At 39.6% G+C, this 19,623-nt stretch overlaps 1 protein-coding gene across 1 annotated transcript; it reads right to left on the bottom strand.

Moving 5' to 3' along the window:
• Window positions 1-5,253: 5,253 nt before the first annotated feature.
• Window positions 5,254-14,649, bottom strand: TMEM237 (transmembrane protein 237; the record flags this gene model as incomplete). Its single annotated transcript, XM_061453812.1, has 10 exons — window positions 5,254-5,421; window positions 6,575-6,696; window positions 7,904-7,997; window positions 8,471-8,544; window positions 9,467-9,658; window positions 10,665-10,788; window positions 11,409-11,569; window positions 12,273-12,387; window positions 12,765-12,878; window positions 14,565-14,649. Coding segments are annotated over 10 exons (1,149 nt in total), but the record flags the coding sequence as incomplete, so codon positions are not given.
• Between the last annotated feature and the right edge of the window lie 4,974 nt (window positions 14,650-19,623).

Below are 19,623 nucleotides of genomic sequence, written 5' to 3'. Positions count from 1 at the left end.
AAAGGCAATTTCTTCTGACTGAGGCTCACCCTTTAGTGCAAAATAGTTACAAGAAATTAGCCAAAATTAGAGCTTGATTGGCAACTACATGTTCCGTACAGGCCTCAGGCCAGTGGGCAAGTAGAAAAGGTGATCAAACAACAGATTAGTAAAATATGTCAAGATATTGATACCAGGCTTTACCACTGGCTCTGTTAAGAATTTGAACTAAACGTCGGTCGAAAGAAGAGGCTATCCTATGTAAAATTTTATATGGAAGACCATATCGGTCCCAGTTCAAAGGAGAAAGTCTTCTGGAAGTGGGAGAAGGTTATCTCCTAGAGTTTCTGATCAATCTGGGAAAGCCATTAGAGGAAATAAGAGAATACTGGGGACAAGAGCGAGAGGCATGGATTATCCGACTCACCCTTTTAGATCCAGAGATTGGATTTATGTTAAGAATTTTTCAGGAGATCCTCTACAGGAGAAGTGGAGCAGACTGTACCAGATAATGGAACAACCTTTCTTCAAAAACGAAGAAAGCACCAGAACCAGAGAAGACATGGCAGATGGAACCTTCAGGACCTTCACATACGAAATTGTATCAGTCGTAATTTGGATTTATGTGATAACTGACATACCAGATTGGGACCAATACTTACACCTGATTAATATTAATTGTTTTAATATTGATTACTTGTGGTATAACAAAATTTTCTTCCTGGACTTGTAAATGATCTGTGATAAATTATGAAGATTGGAAAAAAAAAAAAGAAATTTAAATATCAAGTAGAAAAAGGAAACTATTTCAAAAATACTCTAGATGGTAATGGCAGTATGTAAAATGTTGCAGGAGAATTTTCAAAAGGACAGAAAAAGGGGGTATAATAGACATTTGTTGGTACTAACAGACACCTTTTCAGGTGAACTTAACTGACCATTCTGAATCAATTCATGCTAAGCTGCGAAAATTGCAGGAAGATATGCAGGAGCTTAGAATTGTTGGAGGTGGAATGGATGACTGGCTAAATAACCTAGGAGTTACTGGATGGCTCAGAGAAATACTTAAACAAGGCCTTCTAAGCTATAGGACTACTCATTTTAATGATTGTACCTTGCATAATACAGTGTATATCAAAATCACTTCATAAATCAATACAACGAACATGGATAGCTCTGTCATAAATAATATAGTAAAAGAATTTACTCATTTTATAGAAAAAAAGGGGGGATTGATACAGGGTTAATACAAAGTACAGGGGGGTTGTATGGGGGGTGTTGTACGTATCATGCCTACTAAGCAGAACAAAGGCACTATCCATTGATAAGGAAAAGCAGACACCTGGTTCTATTGACAAGGAAAAGCAGACTGATTCTACTGATAAGCAGCTATTGATAAGGAAAAGCAGACACCTGAAGGGGGAGAAGCAGATGGTTTATGGCTGGGACACCGACCAAACCCTAAAGTCATATGTGAAGACTAAAAGGTGAAAAGTTCAAGAAGAGGAAAACTCATTTACTTCATCTTGAAGACCCCTACCCGCAGAAGGAAGACTCATTTACTTCATCTTGAGACCCCTGCCCATGACCAGAGGGGGCACTGCGCAGGCGCAAAGGACCTTCTAACTCATTATAATACGAAGCGGGGATAGGACATGAATATGTATAGGTGTATTGTGCAACCGTATGAATATATATAACTTTAGAGAATAAATGTAGAGGGAAACAACACTGAGGTACGCATGACTTTGAGGAATTATCCCCGTGGGTCTCAGTGCTGAATAAAAAGCATACCTACTTTACAACTTTAATGAGTTGTGGAGTCTATCCATGTATCAGATGTATATCTTGTAAGCAAGAAGTTGGCAACAAAACTAACTTTTAAGGTGTCCTTGAAGTGAACTGCCTTCATTACAATATGAAAACTCCCATCTAAAGGTCAAAAAGACCCCAGCCCAGCTGAAGACCCCTCCTCCAAGCATGCATAGTGATTAGAAGGAATGACAAAACATGGTATGTAGATTACTGAGTAATCACTGTAACTAGGAGTGTACTACCTTGTAACTTTTGTGTGTAAGTGCAATGAAGAAGCAGGCACCACATATACTTGATTTGCAGAAATGCACCAGCCAGCACCCTGCAAGGGTCTAGACCCTCTAAACAGACTGAAGACTGTGTTCTGAGAGTTCTTTCAAACAGGCAACAGGGCTCAGTCCACCCAAGTCCAGAAAAGCTACAGGGATGGAGCTCCCACAGACAGCCCCTATGGGTCCCCCTCCTGCCCTGTCAAAACTCCTATGGCAGCTAATGGCAATTTCCCTGATGCTGCCTATGACCATTTCCACTCATCCTTTCACTGTGCAGCTTCAGGAGAGTCTGACTCATATTATCTCTGTAATCACTCATTAAGTTGGTTAAAGACAGCAATCACTTTGCCCTCTTAATATTCTTTTTAGGCTTCTGATGAAATACACTTGCTAGTTTTCATGAGTTTACAATACCATTTCCAATTGTGTAAAACACTAGTACAGCAGCAGGAATCTGATGGAGAGAAAGCAAAGGAATCATTTACAACACTGCCACAAATAAATTAAAACCAGTTTCCCATAATCACCTCTTCAGAGCTTGTATATTATGCATAATACTAGCACTGGGGGAAAAAATTAGATGGGACTGATTTATTTTAAACAGACTAAGCATTTGGAAACAGGACAAAGAAGTACAATATTCTCTAGCTAGTTTAGAGCAATTGTTTAATTGTTTCATATACATAAAACCAACAAATTGGCACTAACATCTTTGTGGTTTTTTCATTAACACAGAAATACTGCATTAAAAACAATGGTAGGGAAATGCACAAAGGCATTTCAGTTAAGGCTTCTGCAGATATTAGATGTTTAATTACAGAACATGCATTTTGTAAACTTGTTTAAAACCTTCGAAATAACTGGACAAAAAACTCAGTTAAACTCATACTTCCATTGTGAGGCCCAACGGAATGAAAAGTACTTTTAAAAATAGAGAATCAACCATCAAATTGCTTAGTAAGTCTGATTTTAAATGGCAACCTCAAACCTCACACATTTAAAAATACATATACTTGGACCCTCCCAAAAAGATACATGGAAAAGCAAGGCAGGTTTGAAATATTGATCCCGTTAAGTTCATTAACTTAATCCCTGCTCAGCCATCTAAACAAACTACTGTATTTCACAGTGAGAATTAATCTGGCTCTTGGCTAGCATCGCTTTGTCCAGGGATACTTGGAAGGCCCATTTCTAGTAATCATGTCAGCAATGATATTACTCAAATATTTCCTGTACTGATGTGATGACAGCACAGTTTTGCCTGAGCTCCATTACTTTATGGGAAAAATTAGACTTTTTATCATGTCAAGATGACAGAAATCTCAAGCAGCAAAGAAAAGCCATAGGACAATACTGTATATCAAACACCACATCTGGAGAAAGTTGTGGCAACATACATGGGGACATTAAGTAGTGCCTCATCCCCCATCTCTTACAGCTAATTATGACAGAACCTCCAGTGCAACACCCTGACTCTCTCCATTTTAATGTACAATGCAGTGCCATCCACAATCTAGCTCTACAGTTTCCCAAAAATACTCAAGAGCCATAAAAATTTACAGAAAAGGTTAAACACTTCTTCCTACAACAAAGAGAATGGCCCAGAACACAGCCAATAGCTGTGAAACAGCTTTTAATTCTGGTAGAACTTCCTCCCCCCCTTCAAGATTACCACAGCATTTAAAAAATATTATCAACAGTGAATGTTTTAATTAAGATATCTGTGTGGGTGTAACAGAATTCAAGTCCTCAATAAGGCAGCAGCTTGCCCTAGTTACTCATGTTCCAACCTTGCTCTAAAGCAACTCTGGTTAACAGCACAGAAAGTTACTGGAGCTTTAACATTCCCTTAGTCTTTTATCTGGCTACTCCTAACTTCACTACTAGAAAGTATAGCTATTCCACAGGAAACTTTGTAGCTTTTTTGTGACAATGGCACACCCTTTAGGACCACACTTAGACATACACATAAAAAAAACCTGCTGACAATGCAAGATCAATGCATATTAAATAACATATACAAATAGCTTTGGGGCTTTAGGTAGTACTTTCTTGAGAAACTGATTTCAAACTAGCTCTTGTCTATGTCTACTGAGGAGATTGTTTCATCCTGCAATATATCTGTATTTATTTACATCTGCAGTACTTTCATTTTGCCACTTTTATATAAAAAAGAATGTTGGCTATCATAATCAGAAAGCACCAACTGCACTACTACCGCATCACTACATAGAAGGTGGGTTGCTGCAGAGTTTTTGTTTTTCTTTAGAAAGCATTTTTTTAATAATTTTAGGAGTTTCCCATTCCATCCTAACAGAGAACAACAAACATCCTTTTGAGGAAAAAGTACTCTCCATCAAAATACATAGAAGTAGGAACAGTTCTAACATCTGTGAAATCCAAATTTCTTTGGAAATCGCAGTGAATGACACTAGTGCTCTTACCATACCAGAGAAGAAGAAACCAGAACACTATTCCTGTGAACTGCGGCTTTATAATAGTCATGCATCCTGGCTGTCAAGAAATGACAGCACCTACATATATCCTGCTGGCAACCCAAAACCACCCTGCTTGATTAAAAGATGTTATATAGGCGTTAATTAACTGACGAAACTGCTGCAACATTTAACTTCTCTTTCTTGTATCTACATCAACTTGAAAAAACTTACTATCATCAAGATCTTTCATCAAGAGAACGAACTGAAGAAAAATAAGTGTCCTCTTTTAAGGAATTATTAAACAAAATTCCCGATGATCCAATCTCTTATTCTAGCAAATACTTTTAATTACAGCTAAACCTAGGTTATTTTATGCTTACTGACACTGTGGGGTTTATGCTTACTGTTTTGCTATAATCTTCCTTAGACTACATTTTTCGTAAGATTTGTTTTAATCTCTAGAGAATATTTAACCAAAACAGGTAAGCTAACTGCTATCAGCATTAGTAACAAAAGCGAGTTATTGAAGACTGTACAGCAGTCAAAAAAAGCACTGAGTGCCTGATCTTCTGCATCCATCTAGTTTCTTTGGCTAAACAGGTAGCAGTATTTACAAAATCACCTTGACATTACACACTAGAGATAATCTACTTTGTAAAATAAAAAGCAAAAGTATGAAAGTCTTCAATCCCATTTGGAACTTGTAGCATACATAAAAAGACCAAAATTAAATATATACAATATAAAAATACATTCTTCTTCTTTATGAAAGTTATCATACGTGGCTATAATACACAACATGTTGAGCCATCAGTCACAGCTACAACATTTTCAGACGCTTGTTCCACACTATGGCTGGACTCTGGGTAAGATATCTCCCTGAGGAAATTCCTTGATTTCAGCATGAAACATCAGTTCTAAAAGAGAAAGAAAAGAATCAGGTTTTCTTTCTAAAGTTTCACCTTAATAAGATTTCATTACTCCTGAAAAGTGCTCTGGCATTCCCCCAAGCCCCGTGCTTTTATTCCCAATCATAATAAGCAACTCGGCAACGGCAAGGGCCACCACTGTCCACTAAGTTTTGAGTGTGTCAGACTCGAGGGAAGATTTTTGTTCAGAGACTCATTCATTTATGGATATATTTGCTCTGTGTGTTACAGGGTAATTCAGCAGCACAGAACCTGGGATAGGAAGAATCATGAATGATGCTGCTCACAACTAGCTGTCATCATAGCAGCTCAGCCATGGAAGACAGCCTAAGGCCAGCAGTGAAGAGGTGCAGCAGAGGAATTCGGCTAGGCACACAAACAGCTGATGTGGTAGCCCTTGTGGAGCTCTGTGCTGCTAGCTTAGTTTTCTTGTATCTGGGTTCCCTTACGTATCTATACTGCACCCTCAGCATTCTTGTACTTCTGTCTTGCTAACAGCACATTCAGCGTACAGACCAGGATGTGTTTGCCAACATTTTGTCAACATGGTAAAGTTACATGATCTGTACAAGCAACTATGTGATATACCCCTTCAAGTTTGAGATTCTCGTGTCTTTTTGCTACTCATCCCTAGTAGACTAAAGTCTGCAGTTTCCTTTCTCTATCTGGGATACGTTCTAATAGAATTTCTCTCAAAATTTCTGAAGCAGGTTTTCTAATCTTAGTAGGCTCATGTAAATATCAAGCCAGAGTTAAATACTGCTAACTGGCTTCCTTGAATAAGTCTTTACTATTTAAAGAATGGGTTTTAAATTCTATTTAAGCTTCTATTACAAATTTCACTGTCAAACATTGTAAAGGCTGCCACTTAGCTGTTGTTTGGGTTTGGTTGTTTTTTTTTAACTCATTGAGTTATCAGAAATAAGCAGATTAACTGAGGCCAGCTGCAATACAGAAATCTGTACATTAAAATGCTAAAGGAGTCTGAAGAAGCATGTTGGATTTTGTTTTGTAAAGTTGCTAGGAGATGTCTGTTTTACCTCAGCCACAAGATTTCTCAGAACTAGTCCTGAACAGCAAACACACTGCACAGCAGATAGAAGTCTGAACCAACAACATTTTGCCTATTCATGTTTCCTACCTTCACTGTGGTCTAGCTCTGGTCGGTAAGACAAGAAGATCCAACTTGTCCCAACTAGAATAGACACTACCAGATTCACCACAACCCATGGCTGAACAATTTCTTGCTCTGTACCTGCCATCCTGGAAAAAGCACAACAACCCATCAGGCAGCAGTTCGCAGGTACACAGGTTACAATATTAATTTCAATTGAGTATCATAAAAACAAGCTTGCTAAGCCAGATGTGAAAACAGAACTACTTGTACCATAGACAGCTTGGTGGGGGGGAGGAGGAAAAACAGAACTACTTGTAGAGACAAAGACAAAGACAGGACTCAGCTAAGAAACCCCATCTCGTAGAGAATGTCCTGCTTGTAGACTTCAACAGCAAATTCCTTTCCTTCCCAAGACACATAAATAAAAATCAAAATGCAAGGTGGAATTTTACTGTGGTGAAAGACACTGCAAAATGTCATCAATCAATCTTATTTTTAAGCAATTCTTCATGAGGCACGAAGGCAAGTGAACAGCAAGTCAGTAAAGTCTGTCTGGAAGCCGGTACAAGGACTTGTGTACAGGTGTTGTGGGGTGTATGACATAAGAAGGTTATGATTTCAGTTATCTGACAGTTCTATTACAGTCATAACAGCAGGTTGTGTATTTTCTGATGGAATCTAGGCTAATAAACAACTCAGCAAACATTTCTAGAAGCCCTTACCAAAAAAAACCCCAAAACCAAAAACACAACAAAAAAAACGTAAACCCCTCTAGCTCCCTAAAACCCAAATTCCCCTCTAACCAGCAAATCTTCATGTATCTACTTCCAAAAGTAATAGTTTTGGATGGGATCTCCTGAGACAATGCTTTGTATTTAATACCAGATGTGTCTGCTAAACCCATAAACATACCACTTTTTCGTAATACCATGACATTTGTTTCTTGGACAGATTAGATTATCACCTTCAAAGTGCTGACTCTCTACAGAATGTCCTGGCCCTGAAAACAAAAGGGTTACCTCGGTAGGGTCTCACTTCTTCAGCAAAATAGATTGCTAAGGTTCCTGCCAGATGACGTTTTCAGGATTATTCCACCAGGCTCTTGTTTGAGGTACAGATTTGCAATCAACATGATCGAACCCATCCTTGAGTCCTCTTTTTTCAGCGAAATTATCAAAGATTCAGGATGAGCTCAGGCAAAGGCAGGTTTAGTAATGAAATCCTTCATTAATACTTCCTCATGTATGTTGTATAACCTTTTCAGTCCACAAGTTTGACTAAGGTTCCTAAGTTATAATGTTATATTTAAATTATATGTTAAAATTTACAGACGTGATTGCTTAAGTTTCCTACCAGATGCTGCCATTTTCTGAAGGTGGTGTGTAGAGGTTAATTCTGTCACATGTCATCTGCTGGCTTAAGGATAAGATAAGAGCAGCAAAGTACACTGGAAGAAATGGAATTAGTAGTGTCAGATATAAACCCCTAAAATGCTGATTCATTGTGACAATTATCACTACATTTTCTTTTCTTTCACTCCACTGCTTCCAATGATAGTATCCTTCAACTCGTTCTCTCATCTTCAACATTCCCCCAGCCCATCAAAATCTGTTTTTTGCACTTTTGCAAGCCATCAGCTATGTCAAAGGTGGCACCTTGTGATTCTGTTTTCTGCTAGGTCTGTGTTCTGTGTTCAGGGGTGGGAACTCTCTCACAAATAGCCCCACTAATGCTACTATTGCAAATGCTTTTAAAAAGGATGTAGCAAAGTGTTTGTAGCCTTTGAATGCTATTTTTAACTACTGGGCAAGTTCCTTGTTCTAAAGCAGAAAATAACCAGGAAGATTTCACTGAAAACAGTATGTAGAATTTTTTCATTTAGCATTCTTTCTGGACAACTATCTGCTACAAAATACTTACAGAAAGAGGCTACTGCTGCTGGGTCTAGGGTAAGAAAGCCCCTCAGTGCAACTGATGCTTTTGCCAAATCAATCCTGATTAAAAAAAAAAAAAAAGAGCCATTAACACAACCTGGTAAGATAATATTGTTCTTCTAACTATACTATTGTTCTTTTACTTTTTGCAAGATACCTTTTTCTGCCTGTTACAGTGCCTTAATATGCAACTGTACCCCACACATGGCAACGGTTCTCTTTATGCCAAATCCAAGAAAGATTGAAACCAAGGAGGATATTCCATGAGACTTGTAGCTTTCACACTGCAGTCCTTTCTGGAACAGGGAGAACGCGGAGAGGTTTGTCCCCTCTCTAATCCTACCATTCATTTCAATGTCCCTACCACCGAGTTATGATAATACAACTGCTCACACAGCTTACACCAGAAGCAATTATGAATAACTTGGGCCTCCTCCCTGCCACCACTCTAGGCAAAAAAAGTCACAGTTTTGTCCATAGCACCAATTTCTTCCCTGGCTTACCATGCTGCCATGGAAACTACTATGAAACTACTCTGTTTATGGTTGCTCCTCTATGTGTTCATTCCCACTCTTAAGCTGTAACACAGAAACCCTAGCTAAGGCAGGAAAACTGTTTACACAGCTATGTTGCAAAACTGATTGGGGAATGGATTCACATGAAAACTAACCAGTAGGAACATTAGTTTTTCTGCACCCCTTTCCCCCACAAATAATAAATAGGTCAGCTCTTCCATCTGGTTCAGTTCATGGTCACACAAACAGCACCAGCACACAGAAGCAATTATGAGCCATTAAAGAGGAAATATGCAACAGCAGAAATGAGCGACAAAGGTCTGAGTGCACAAGTACATCCTTTATCTGTATAGCCAGCCATGTGTAAAATCTGTCTTTAAGTATATCACAATGTGCCACAGGGAAGTGGAAAAAAAAATATATTGCACACAAATTGCATACCCCTTTAAAATACAAACATATTTCACCTGTCAAAGGCTGAGACTGTACTGACAGACAGCAACAAATAGAACAAACTTTGAGCTGGGTATGCTAGTGCCTTATACTGCTCGAGCAGGTTAGAAACTGTAGAAAGCTGATTTCCTGCCAAAATGTAGATAACAATGATGTTCCACACAGCGTAGCCAGCAAGGAAGCCATGGGTAAAGAGTCCAATCACCCTGAATGGAGAAAAGAACATCAGAAGAGTTTAACGGCTTGAATTAGTGAGGAAATACAGACAGAAAAGGCCTGTGAATCCATCTGTTCAACCCTGCTGCTGTGACAGGATCCCAGCCTTTCACAGGTTGTTTCTGAGTGATTTTTTCTGATCTAATTCTAAAAATTCTAAACAGCAGGACTTCTGCTTCCTCTCTTGACAGACTATACCAGAACCTGAGCACGTTACAAACAAACCCAAGGTGTTTTGCCTGATCCTGTCACCACTCCATTACTGCTATTGCTTTCACTTGCTGCCTGTACCTGTCCATGACTGCTGCCCCTTACACTTAAACAATGCTCTTAAACTTGTCTTCAGGGTACTTCTTTTATTATTTTCTTCGCTAAGAAAAAGATGAAAATGAAGTACAGGCTTCAGATAAGATGCACCAGAGAAGAAAATGGCTGTACTCTTCCTATTCTGTATCACAACACAACTACATATTAATAATAAAAACAATGGCTATTGGGTGCAAGCTTATGCCCCAGTCCAATTTCATTACTCCTTCTTTCTCACCAACTAGGATTTTTCTTTGAAACTATATGAATTCAGGTATTTTTATTCTGGTCATATAGCTGATGGGCAAATCTCATTTTGTAACACACTTTTCTGCAGGTCTCTAACATTTTTGTTATCCAATCAATCTCTTGCTATTTGGATTTTGTCCAAATCTCTGAAATACGATTTTGTAAGTTATTATTTTTATAAGTTGCATTGTGATGTCTACACTAGAAACAGATATTCTTGACAACAACTATCAAAAGCTACAGGAAAGAGAAACTCTATATCTGTTCCATCCCAAACCATCATTTATTAGGAATATCCAAAAGAAACAAAAGATACATCATAATGATAAAGAAAAGGTGTGTTCAGGGATCAAAGGAGGAAAAAAACCCACCCAGACCAACCCCACAAAAAACCCGCAAAGCTGATTTCTGCTTCTTTACATCAAAACATTTATCCTTCACCTGAAACTTCGGTGCACTGAGAGGGCAACATCTCTGGTAGTCCACGAAGCCTTGACATCCATAAGTACATTGATATTTTCAGTGGTTTTAATCAATTCTGCACGGTCAGCTGCCTGAAAACGCCCTGAAAGGATGAGGAAATTAGTTTTATAGAGAGTATTGTTACCTTCCATCATAATTTCTACATTGTTATTAGTGTTAAAAAGCCATAAGCATAAGTTCCCTCAGAAAATTTCTTCTCCTCACTTCCTGCTCTTTACCAGCTTACATTCACACTAGGATGTCTCTGTTGGTGTGATGCACCCTGGTGGGTCAGGCTATTTGAGAATGTGCAAATCACTTCAGGTAATTATTCACTGTTTCCTGGTACAAAAAACCCCAACCAACCAGCAAAATCCAAACCATGAAAATCCAACCAAAAAACTTTCACTTGAAAGACTTTTTTGCAATTCAGCAAATGATACTTTCTTCTCAAGGCACTGAGACAGGATGAGTTCAAACAAGTTCAGCTGGGTACTATCATCAGTCTTTTTCACCTACACTATGGAATTAAAAAATTCATGCCAGCACAGCATTCACTGTTGAAAAATTATCATGTATATTTATTTCCAAATATTTTTTTGTTCTGGAAAGCTTTCTTAAAAATACTTCCCAAAACTGCAGTATTTGGGTTTTAAATACAATATTTTTTCCTTTAATTGCAAGATTGCCCTTATATTAACTTGAATCACAAGATGTACTTACGATTTTTTTCAACAAACACTTTGCTCACAGGCTGGCTAACTCCAGTGGGAGCAGCAAACACAGGCTGCTGATCAGGGCTCCTGCTGTGCTCATCTTCAATGATGTCTTCCTCCTCCACTTCCAGCTCATTGGAACAATGCATTTCAGCTGGCCGAGGTTTCCTATCATCACAGAACATACAATGGGTAGAGAAAGAATTAGGAAGTAAAACAAAACCTGAGGGCTTCTATGAACATGGCTACCTTGACTTTTAAGAACTGATCAGGCTATTGACCTGTGTAATATTACCCCCCATTTATAATTTTAAGGACTAAATGTCTCATGGAGTTAGTTAACTAAACCCATAAAGCTAATCCTTGATTATGGGTTGGGTTTTTTTTTCTCTCTTTTCAAATAGCTTCCTGTGTCAAAACAATAAGGTGGGAAAAATACATATAAAGAGATTAATAATTAGGAAAAGAAAAACCAATACAAACTAAATACAAAGCCAAGAAAGCCAAGGCATAGTTCTTGGAGAAAAGGCAAATAATAAGGATGAAAAAGTGACTAAGTTCCTCATAAAATTAAGAAAAAGATGGTAAGAACAAACAAAAGCAGATGCACATTCTAATTTTTTAATGTATGTGACTGAAATATTAGGCTAATGTAAATGTATTCAGACCTTTAATGCACCCAGGTATTCATAAAACAAAATAAGATCTTAACCCTGCAAAGAACTGCACACATGCTAGTTATTGCACAGGCTGAATGGTAATATGGGCTTCAAGATTTTACATTTTGTAACGTGAGAATGTAAAATACTACTCAGCCACTTTTCACTATCACAACTATTCCAAATTATGAGCTATACGGGGTTTGTCTCACTTTGTTCTTTTTCTCTGTCTGCGGATCACTGTTTCTTCAGTTTCAGGGACATCCATGCCATTTCCATTCTGAAACAGGGATGCAACATTTTGCTGGGTAAAAGAGGTCTCAGAATCTGAAGATTTAAAATAAACCACATGACAGTTTCATAGCTTTCATAAAAGTGGAAATACATTCACTTACATACGTAAATATTTATTATATAAAAACAGTAGGAAAAAAGTGATCTATTGAGCTTTGAATAATATAAAGGATCTACTTTATCACTTCCAAACCTGCCATTTGCCGTTGCCATATTGCCATTATTTTCACAAGGGGATGGAATCTAAAATCAGAAACTGAAACTCTTATCATTCACTTAGAGATTGCTTTCAGCTGTTGTAAGCACAAAAGCACATGAAATGTTTTAAGTCAAAATACAAGGTGGCCAATGATATTTGTGTTACCAAAGTTTGTTCAGTGCTCTTTCCAATCTACAATTCTTTCACGTACCAACAGGTACTTTCTTCTTCTTGCGTTTCCTCTGAGGAGGGACATCCTGAGGTTCAGGAGTTAGGGGTTCACTGCTTTCAGACTGTCGACGAACTGCTGCTTGGACAATGCCATCTGAAACCCAGATGAAAAGAATCAGCAATCTTAATTCAGAGCCGCTGAGAAACAGGCAAGAAAAAGCTGTCTTTTGCTGCATTGTGCAGAACACCTGTATTTGCCTGGCTTACAGCTAAGATGAAAATGTATTTGCTTGGAAAAATAACAGTTGGGAAGCAAATGTGATAAGAATACACAAAGGTGACAGCTGACAACCCTCCTTTCACCCTGACAGTTTCATGCCCATGAGAAAATTTGTGTATCCAAGAAATAGCCAAATTCCCATTTGGACATACAACAGAGGACCAATTGAAAAGAATCTACCATGGGAAAGAACTATACCTCTATGTTTTTCCTTTCTACATGCAAAGATCATAATGCAAAGGACAAGAAAATATTAAAAAATATCACAAGCTGATTCACACAGACACATGCTAAAGCAAAACAGTGGCATGTCAAAAGGAAATTAAAATGCTAAACATACACCACAAGAATAAAGGAGGAGCAGAAAAAAACCAACACTGAAGGATGTTTACTCCAGTCAGAGAGAGAAACTACTGTGCTTTGGAGGAGCTACATTTCTGTGAGAGGTTAACATGAATTCATCAAATATTCTAGCAGCAGTGGCATCAGTTTGCATGATTATTGGTAGAAAGACAAAGATACTTCTCAATTTTACATCACATCTGCTTTTTTATAGGTCAAGTATTTCAGTTTTTATGACAACTGAATCTACCTGTTTTCACTTCAAGCACGTTTTCCGACCTTTGCTAAAAGCAAAATTAACACGCAATGTAATGGCCAAAGCCAAGGCATTCTTTGCACCATCATTCAGCTCACTGAAAACAATAGTAAACAAATTTGCTCCTTGGGAAGCCATGCCAGCAGCAGCTCTACTTGTTGCATTTAAAGCTCTTTCAGTGACATCTCAATTCTACGCTCTTTTACACAAATAAAGGAGGTTTACTCAGCAAACCATCATAGGGACCCACGTCAACTGATTTACCGAAATCCACTAGATTCTATCACCCCATTCTGCTTTATCAAAATAGATCCAGCTTTTAGTCTTGTTTAAAACAATGTTTGTTCTGCAGATCTGCTTCTTGTAAAAATACAAACCCCTAGTACCAGTCATCTTTTAGGCTCTTAACTTTTCAGTGATAATGAGATGCTGAAGCTGTGAATTTACGTAGCCAAGGACTGAAATTGAGCCAATTTGTTAAATGAGTTTTATCTTGGTTCATTCAGAAATTCAAGCACTTAACACATTCACCACAATAAGGATCTTACAGCTGGAGATGACTATTTAATGAAGTATCCAAGGATACAGGACCCAAAAGGCTCTGGGACAATTTAGGATAATTTTCTTTAGAAAGTTAAAAATAACAGGAATAAAGGAACTTTTTCAGTTCAGTATCAAGACATGCTGTATTAGCAGCACTGGGAACGGATCTAGAGAGAAAAAGCAGAAGATGGAACAAGTTAGTTCAGTCAGCACCACAGACTGGTTTTCAAATGACAGCACTTTCGAGAAAAAGACTGCAGTCATTCAACATAAAATAAATTGTAAAAAATTAGCTGAGAACACTACCCAAAAATGCAGCACAAGAAACCATGAAAACCATGTATCTGTCAGGAGCTTGGCTACCACACAGGTCTCACCCTGGGTTACTCGCAGAGTTTTCAGTCTTGGCAGGACCTTACCTAATGGAGTCTTTCCTTTAGGTTTCTTTTTTTTGGGACGACTGAGTGGAATTTCATCTGCAGAAGATGAAATAAAATTGTAAGTTCACAGCATGGAGAAACCTCAATTTCCTTTTTATAACAGCCGTTCTACTGCCAGTTAAGAAAGGAGTTCCTCTTTACAGGTGAAGACATCCCTCACCTTTTACAGGTAAAAAGACAACTCACCAGTTCAAACAAACAGGAGTACAGAAGATGGCAGGAAAGCAGGGTAAGAAATCTGTCTTACATGCAACAGAGGCTAAATACACACATGTACACGTGTTAGGTGAAAAACTTAAATACCCTGAATAATGCTCTGAATTGTTTAGAGCATAGTGACAACATTTCAGTTACCTTGATTAAGTCTGGAAATAGCAAAGAGAACAAAGAAAAGCAACAGACAGTTCTAGCAATCACAGGTATCTATGCAATTTAAATAACCAATCAGGAAAGGTCTAAGGCTCTACCTTTAAAGAGAGGATGAAGTGACATCAAAAGAAACTATTAATGTTTATAATTCTCTTTCATGCCAGGATAACTCACCTTGGTTTCCACTTCACATTTAAGGAGAAAAGGTGTTGGAGAGCAGTGTAAAAGGAACAAAGATGAGAAAAAAGTTGATTTGCAATCAATTACAATTCATAACAGTGAAATTCACACTGCTGCTTTTGTGATTCATTTCCTTATCCCTGCTACATGCAGTTGTGTACAACAGGGTTAAGGGTATGAGGCAACCATCAAGACTCAACACTTTGTTCATGCGTCCGCACCATTTCTTGATTGGCAACTGTGGATCAGATTAAAAACTTTAATCACCTGGCTAATTAAAATTTGTCTTACTGCCTGACATGTAACCAACAAAAGTTATGACACATTTGAGCACATACGTTACTAAAAAGACTGTACCTTTACGTCATCAATCATGAATATCACATTTGCTTTTAGGTACTCTGAAGGAATTTTGAAGTACCATGTCATAAAAGCTATATAACTGCTGTGCCTTCCACACAAAAAAAAAACCACCAAATTTTTCCCTATAATATGTCTAACTAGTAGACACCTATACCCCTATTCAAATATATCTCATTTCAGAAATTCCTGTTTTGAAGCTCCTGTGGTGCGAAGAAACTAAAGGACATGACACAGAACAAAGAGGGAGGGAAGATTAAAAGGAACATCAACAGAACTAAAGTAGAGGTTAATAAAACTGAAGTAGTTACTTGTCTGAAACTTTTGAAAGGGGTCATCTCTCAGAGCATTAAAGCTCAGGTAATACTGTAAAATTTCCCAGCCTCTATAAAGCTTTAAAATGCTCTGTATTCCTTGTACAGGGCTCTGGGACAATAAACTAGCAAGAAAAGCAATTATTTTAAAAGCCATTATGACTACTGAGATGTTTGCTGAACTTATTTCTCTTAAATTCATTACTTTTATAAACACTGCAATACAGAGCCATGATCAGTTCTACAGAATGAACTGCTTTTACCTTGGCACTGGAGGGAGGGCACGAGGTGGGCACTTAAAGACAAAAGAGAGAAAAAAGTTAACTTCTGTCAATGTGAAACCAGCTCTGATAAAACAGCTATTTCGAGATACAGTCAGAAAGCACTAAGTATGCTTTGCTTTGTATGCCTCTTAAATAGCTAGAGACTACTGATGGGGGTGTTACATAAAAGTAATATGTAAAAGAAGCAGGAATAACACACTTTTGCGAGGAGTTCTGATGGGCACTACATTAGGGACATGTACCTAACAGCTGTGTGTGAGGCACAGCTTGCATTTGAATTTCACTTGAATGATTTTTACTTTTCATGCAAGGTATTGCTTTTCTTGGGAAAGCTTGTTATTCATTCTATTTAAATACCAAAATACCACAATAATTTATGCATTCAAAGTACTTGCACGCTAAGCAGCATGAGCTGAGTATTTTCTATTAGTGAAGTCTAAATCCAGAATAATAGTAAAAACAATAAAAGGACATAAGCTTATTTATGAGAAATACTTTCAAGTATCATAAAAACATTAATTTTCATGTAATCTTGAAAATAGTTACCAGCAGGTCAAACACAACTAAAATCTAAAAATAAGTATCTCCTGTCAACAACCTGAAACTGAGCTCTTGCACTTTCTCTCATCTAGAAGAAGAGCTTACTTTCAGATTTTGTATTCTATCATTATATTGAAAAAGGATGCATGAATATTACCATGCTTCAAAAATTCAATTGATATGAGAAATAAAAAAGGCTGTCAGACTGGTAAGACTCAAGGATCTCCAAACTTACCACTTGTTTCTTTCCCATATCATTTGAAGCTGTTCCCTGAAAGAGGCACTGTGAACCGGTCTATACTCCCTCACGCTGCTAACGCTGAACCTCAGCTAATTCTGAACTAAAAATAAGCTTCTAGCAGCCAGGATTAGCTGGACATGACCTTCCTGCCCGTGGGTTAGGGCCCAGTACTATTCCCATCTGAAACAGCAGTTTGTTCTGTGGTAGCAAATGCTAATTGCACTGAGAAATCTGTAACTGTGTGCTGGTACAGGATCCGCCTAGGTTTGTTCATCCAAAGTGAATGAGACACCTCGTGCAAGGAAGGGTTTGCAGGATTAGGCCTCAAATCTTTCACCTGGATTTTGACCACGCTGCACTGACAGCAAGTGCTGTTTTATACAGGTAGAGAAAAGCCCACCCTGAGCAGTACCCAGCCAGCTGCCCAGCAGTGGTCATACAATACTGGTGCACCATAAAGGTCAGAGCTTATGACTTTTATTGTTTCCTACACTCCTGTGGCAGTAATTATTAAATGCTTAGCATAGCTGGTATTTAAAAAAAGAATAAATAAATCTGAAACCCTCTAAAAACAAACAAAAAACCCTAACCCCAAAACCTTTTATACTAGCATTCATTGCCTGTACAGTATTATGTGTTCTGTAGTACCTCTTTTGTTACCTTCTACAAAACAACTGAAAAGTGAAATAATTTCTGCACTGTTTATTCCTTGCAACAAACAAAATCACATGCAAGCAGGCAGTGATGACTCCTCATCTGTCCCATCTCTATGGGTGTCCCCAGCTATGCCATACAGGTATCAGCTTTGCTGTATTAACTTTTAGTTTCACAGAGGCTGAAGGAACTTACTCCAAGCTCTACCGAAAGGGTGAGTGTGGGCACGGGTTTCCAGGGACACTTTGTCACTGACAGAAGAGCTGCCGAGTGTTAACACATTCGTGGCATCCCTGAAGCCAAGACACTTACGTAAACCAGAGAGCTGTTGCCTCAGTGAACCCCTGTGTTTGTGCACATAAGCCAGGCCCCAGGAAGGTGGGATTCACCTGGGAACTCTGACTCAGGAGCAAAAACCCAATCTGCCCAATCTCCAAGGTGTCCATTCAGGGACGCTGAGCAGAAAACGCCTTCACTCCTAAGTGCGCCTCGATGGAACAGCAGCAAGCACACGTATTTATTCCCCCAAGTACAGCGAGAAAAGCTGCCACCGAGAGATCTAGGAGGGGGCACCTGTACACGAACTCTAACATTTAAAAACACCTAACCTGTCTTCATAGATTTAAAGCTTTGCAGAAGTATCTTCTTACGCGAACTATACGTGGATGAAAATATAAGAACAACGAGGCAGTGCTCGCACCCCCAGCACAGCATGAGCCGAATCGTGGCACCCTGCGGCCGGCTACTCCCCCGTCCTGTGGGTAGCGGCCGCCCGGGCCCCGCCTGCGCTGCCAGGGCGCCCCGCGGTCACGTCCGGCTTCAGCTCCGTCTCCCCGGCAGCAGCGGCTGCCGCTGACAGCCCCGGAACGCCTCTTCAGCAACGACTCGAGACGGACCATCCTCTCGCCGCAGCCGCAAGTGCTCACAGCCTGCCACACCTAGCTGCAGCCCCCGGGGTCGGCTCTGCCGTGACCACTGGCGCTTTAACTCCCGCTTCCCGTCCGGCCCGCTCCAGAGGCGGCCCCGCCGCGGGCAAACCGTTCCCCGCCCGACCCGTCCCCGCCGGGCCCTCACCCCGCCGGAGCCCGCCCGCCGCGCCGCCATGCCGCGCCCGCCGCCGGTCTCCTGGGCGCCGGGGGGAGGAGGCGGGGTCTCTTCCGCCCCGCCCCGGGGCTGCGGGAGGGCCAGGCCGGTGCTGCATCCCCCCTCGAGCGCAGGGGGGTAGGCCCAGGCGTCCACGGTAACCTGCGTTTGCGGCCGGTGTGGCGGCTCTTTCAGCAGGAGCCTGCCGGGAGATCGTCGTCCCCTCGGGCAAGTAAAATCAAACACACATTAGTGGGAAAACAAGGTTTCCAGCCGCCTTGAGAGTGTAGCACATTACACCTTGAGAGTTTGCAAATTAATAATCATTATTAAAAAAAAAGTAGAAAAGAAACGTGATAAAGTTTCTTCTAGGGGAAAGAGACATGAAGCAAATGCAACTTAAACAAGAACATATTATAATAGTGAAAGCAGATTCATCTGTAAGCAAACACATGAAAACTAGGCAAGAAGACAGACTAGATAAATGCTGGAATACGTCGCCGAAAGGGCGAGCTGCTCACGGACGAGAAGCACAGAGCTGGTAGCAGTCACACCCCTCTACCTCTACTTACCCCACACCATACTCTCCAATTTTACGTCTAAACGAGGTCTGACTAGAACAAGCAAGCATGGTGGTAGCTGCACGACTTAGCTTTGAATAATCTTTCTCGGCTTTTTAAATTGCTTTTGTTAATACTCCTCCAAGGCGAGGTAGGCTAACCAAATAATTGTCTGTGTTCCTTAGGGAGCAAGGCAGCTGTGAAGAGAGTGAGCAACTTGTTTGGCACAAGCACAGCACCCTTTGATGAAGAGAACATGCCACGGTGAAGCAAACCAATAGGAAAAGGAGCTCCTGGCTCTATTTCCCTCTTTGGTAAATCCATGTTCTGTCAGCATTTACTCGAGTTGATGGAGCAAAAGAAAAGACAAGCTACAGGTAGTGTGAAAATAACTGGTTTCTAGAGTATTTTTTATTGTGACCACAGCATTCTGCTCCTGTCTTAAAAAGGATA

The sequence above is a fragment of the Pezoporus flaviventris genome, unplaced genomic scaffold (assembly GCF_033815535.1).
Source record: "Pezoporus flaviventris isolate CSIRO_AGI_PZ_B2104156 unplaced genomic scaffold, CSIRO_AGI_Pfla_v1 ptg000001l, whole genome shotgun sequence".
NCBI lineage: Eukaryota > Metazoa > Chordata > Aves > Psittaciformes > Psittacidae > Pezoporus > Pezoporus flaviventris.
The sequence above is the reverse complement of the archived record's forward strand: the minus strand, read 5'-3'. Positions and strand labels throughout refer to the sequence as shown.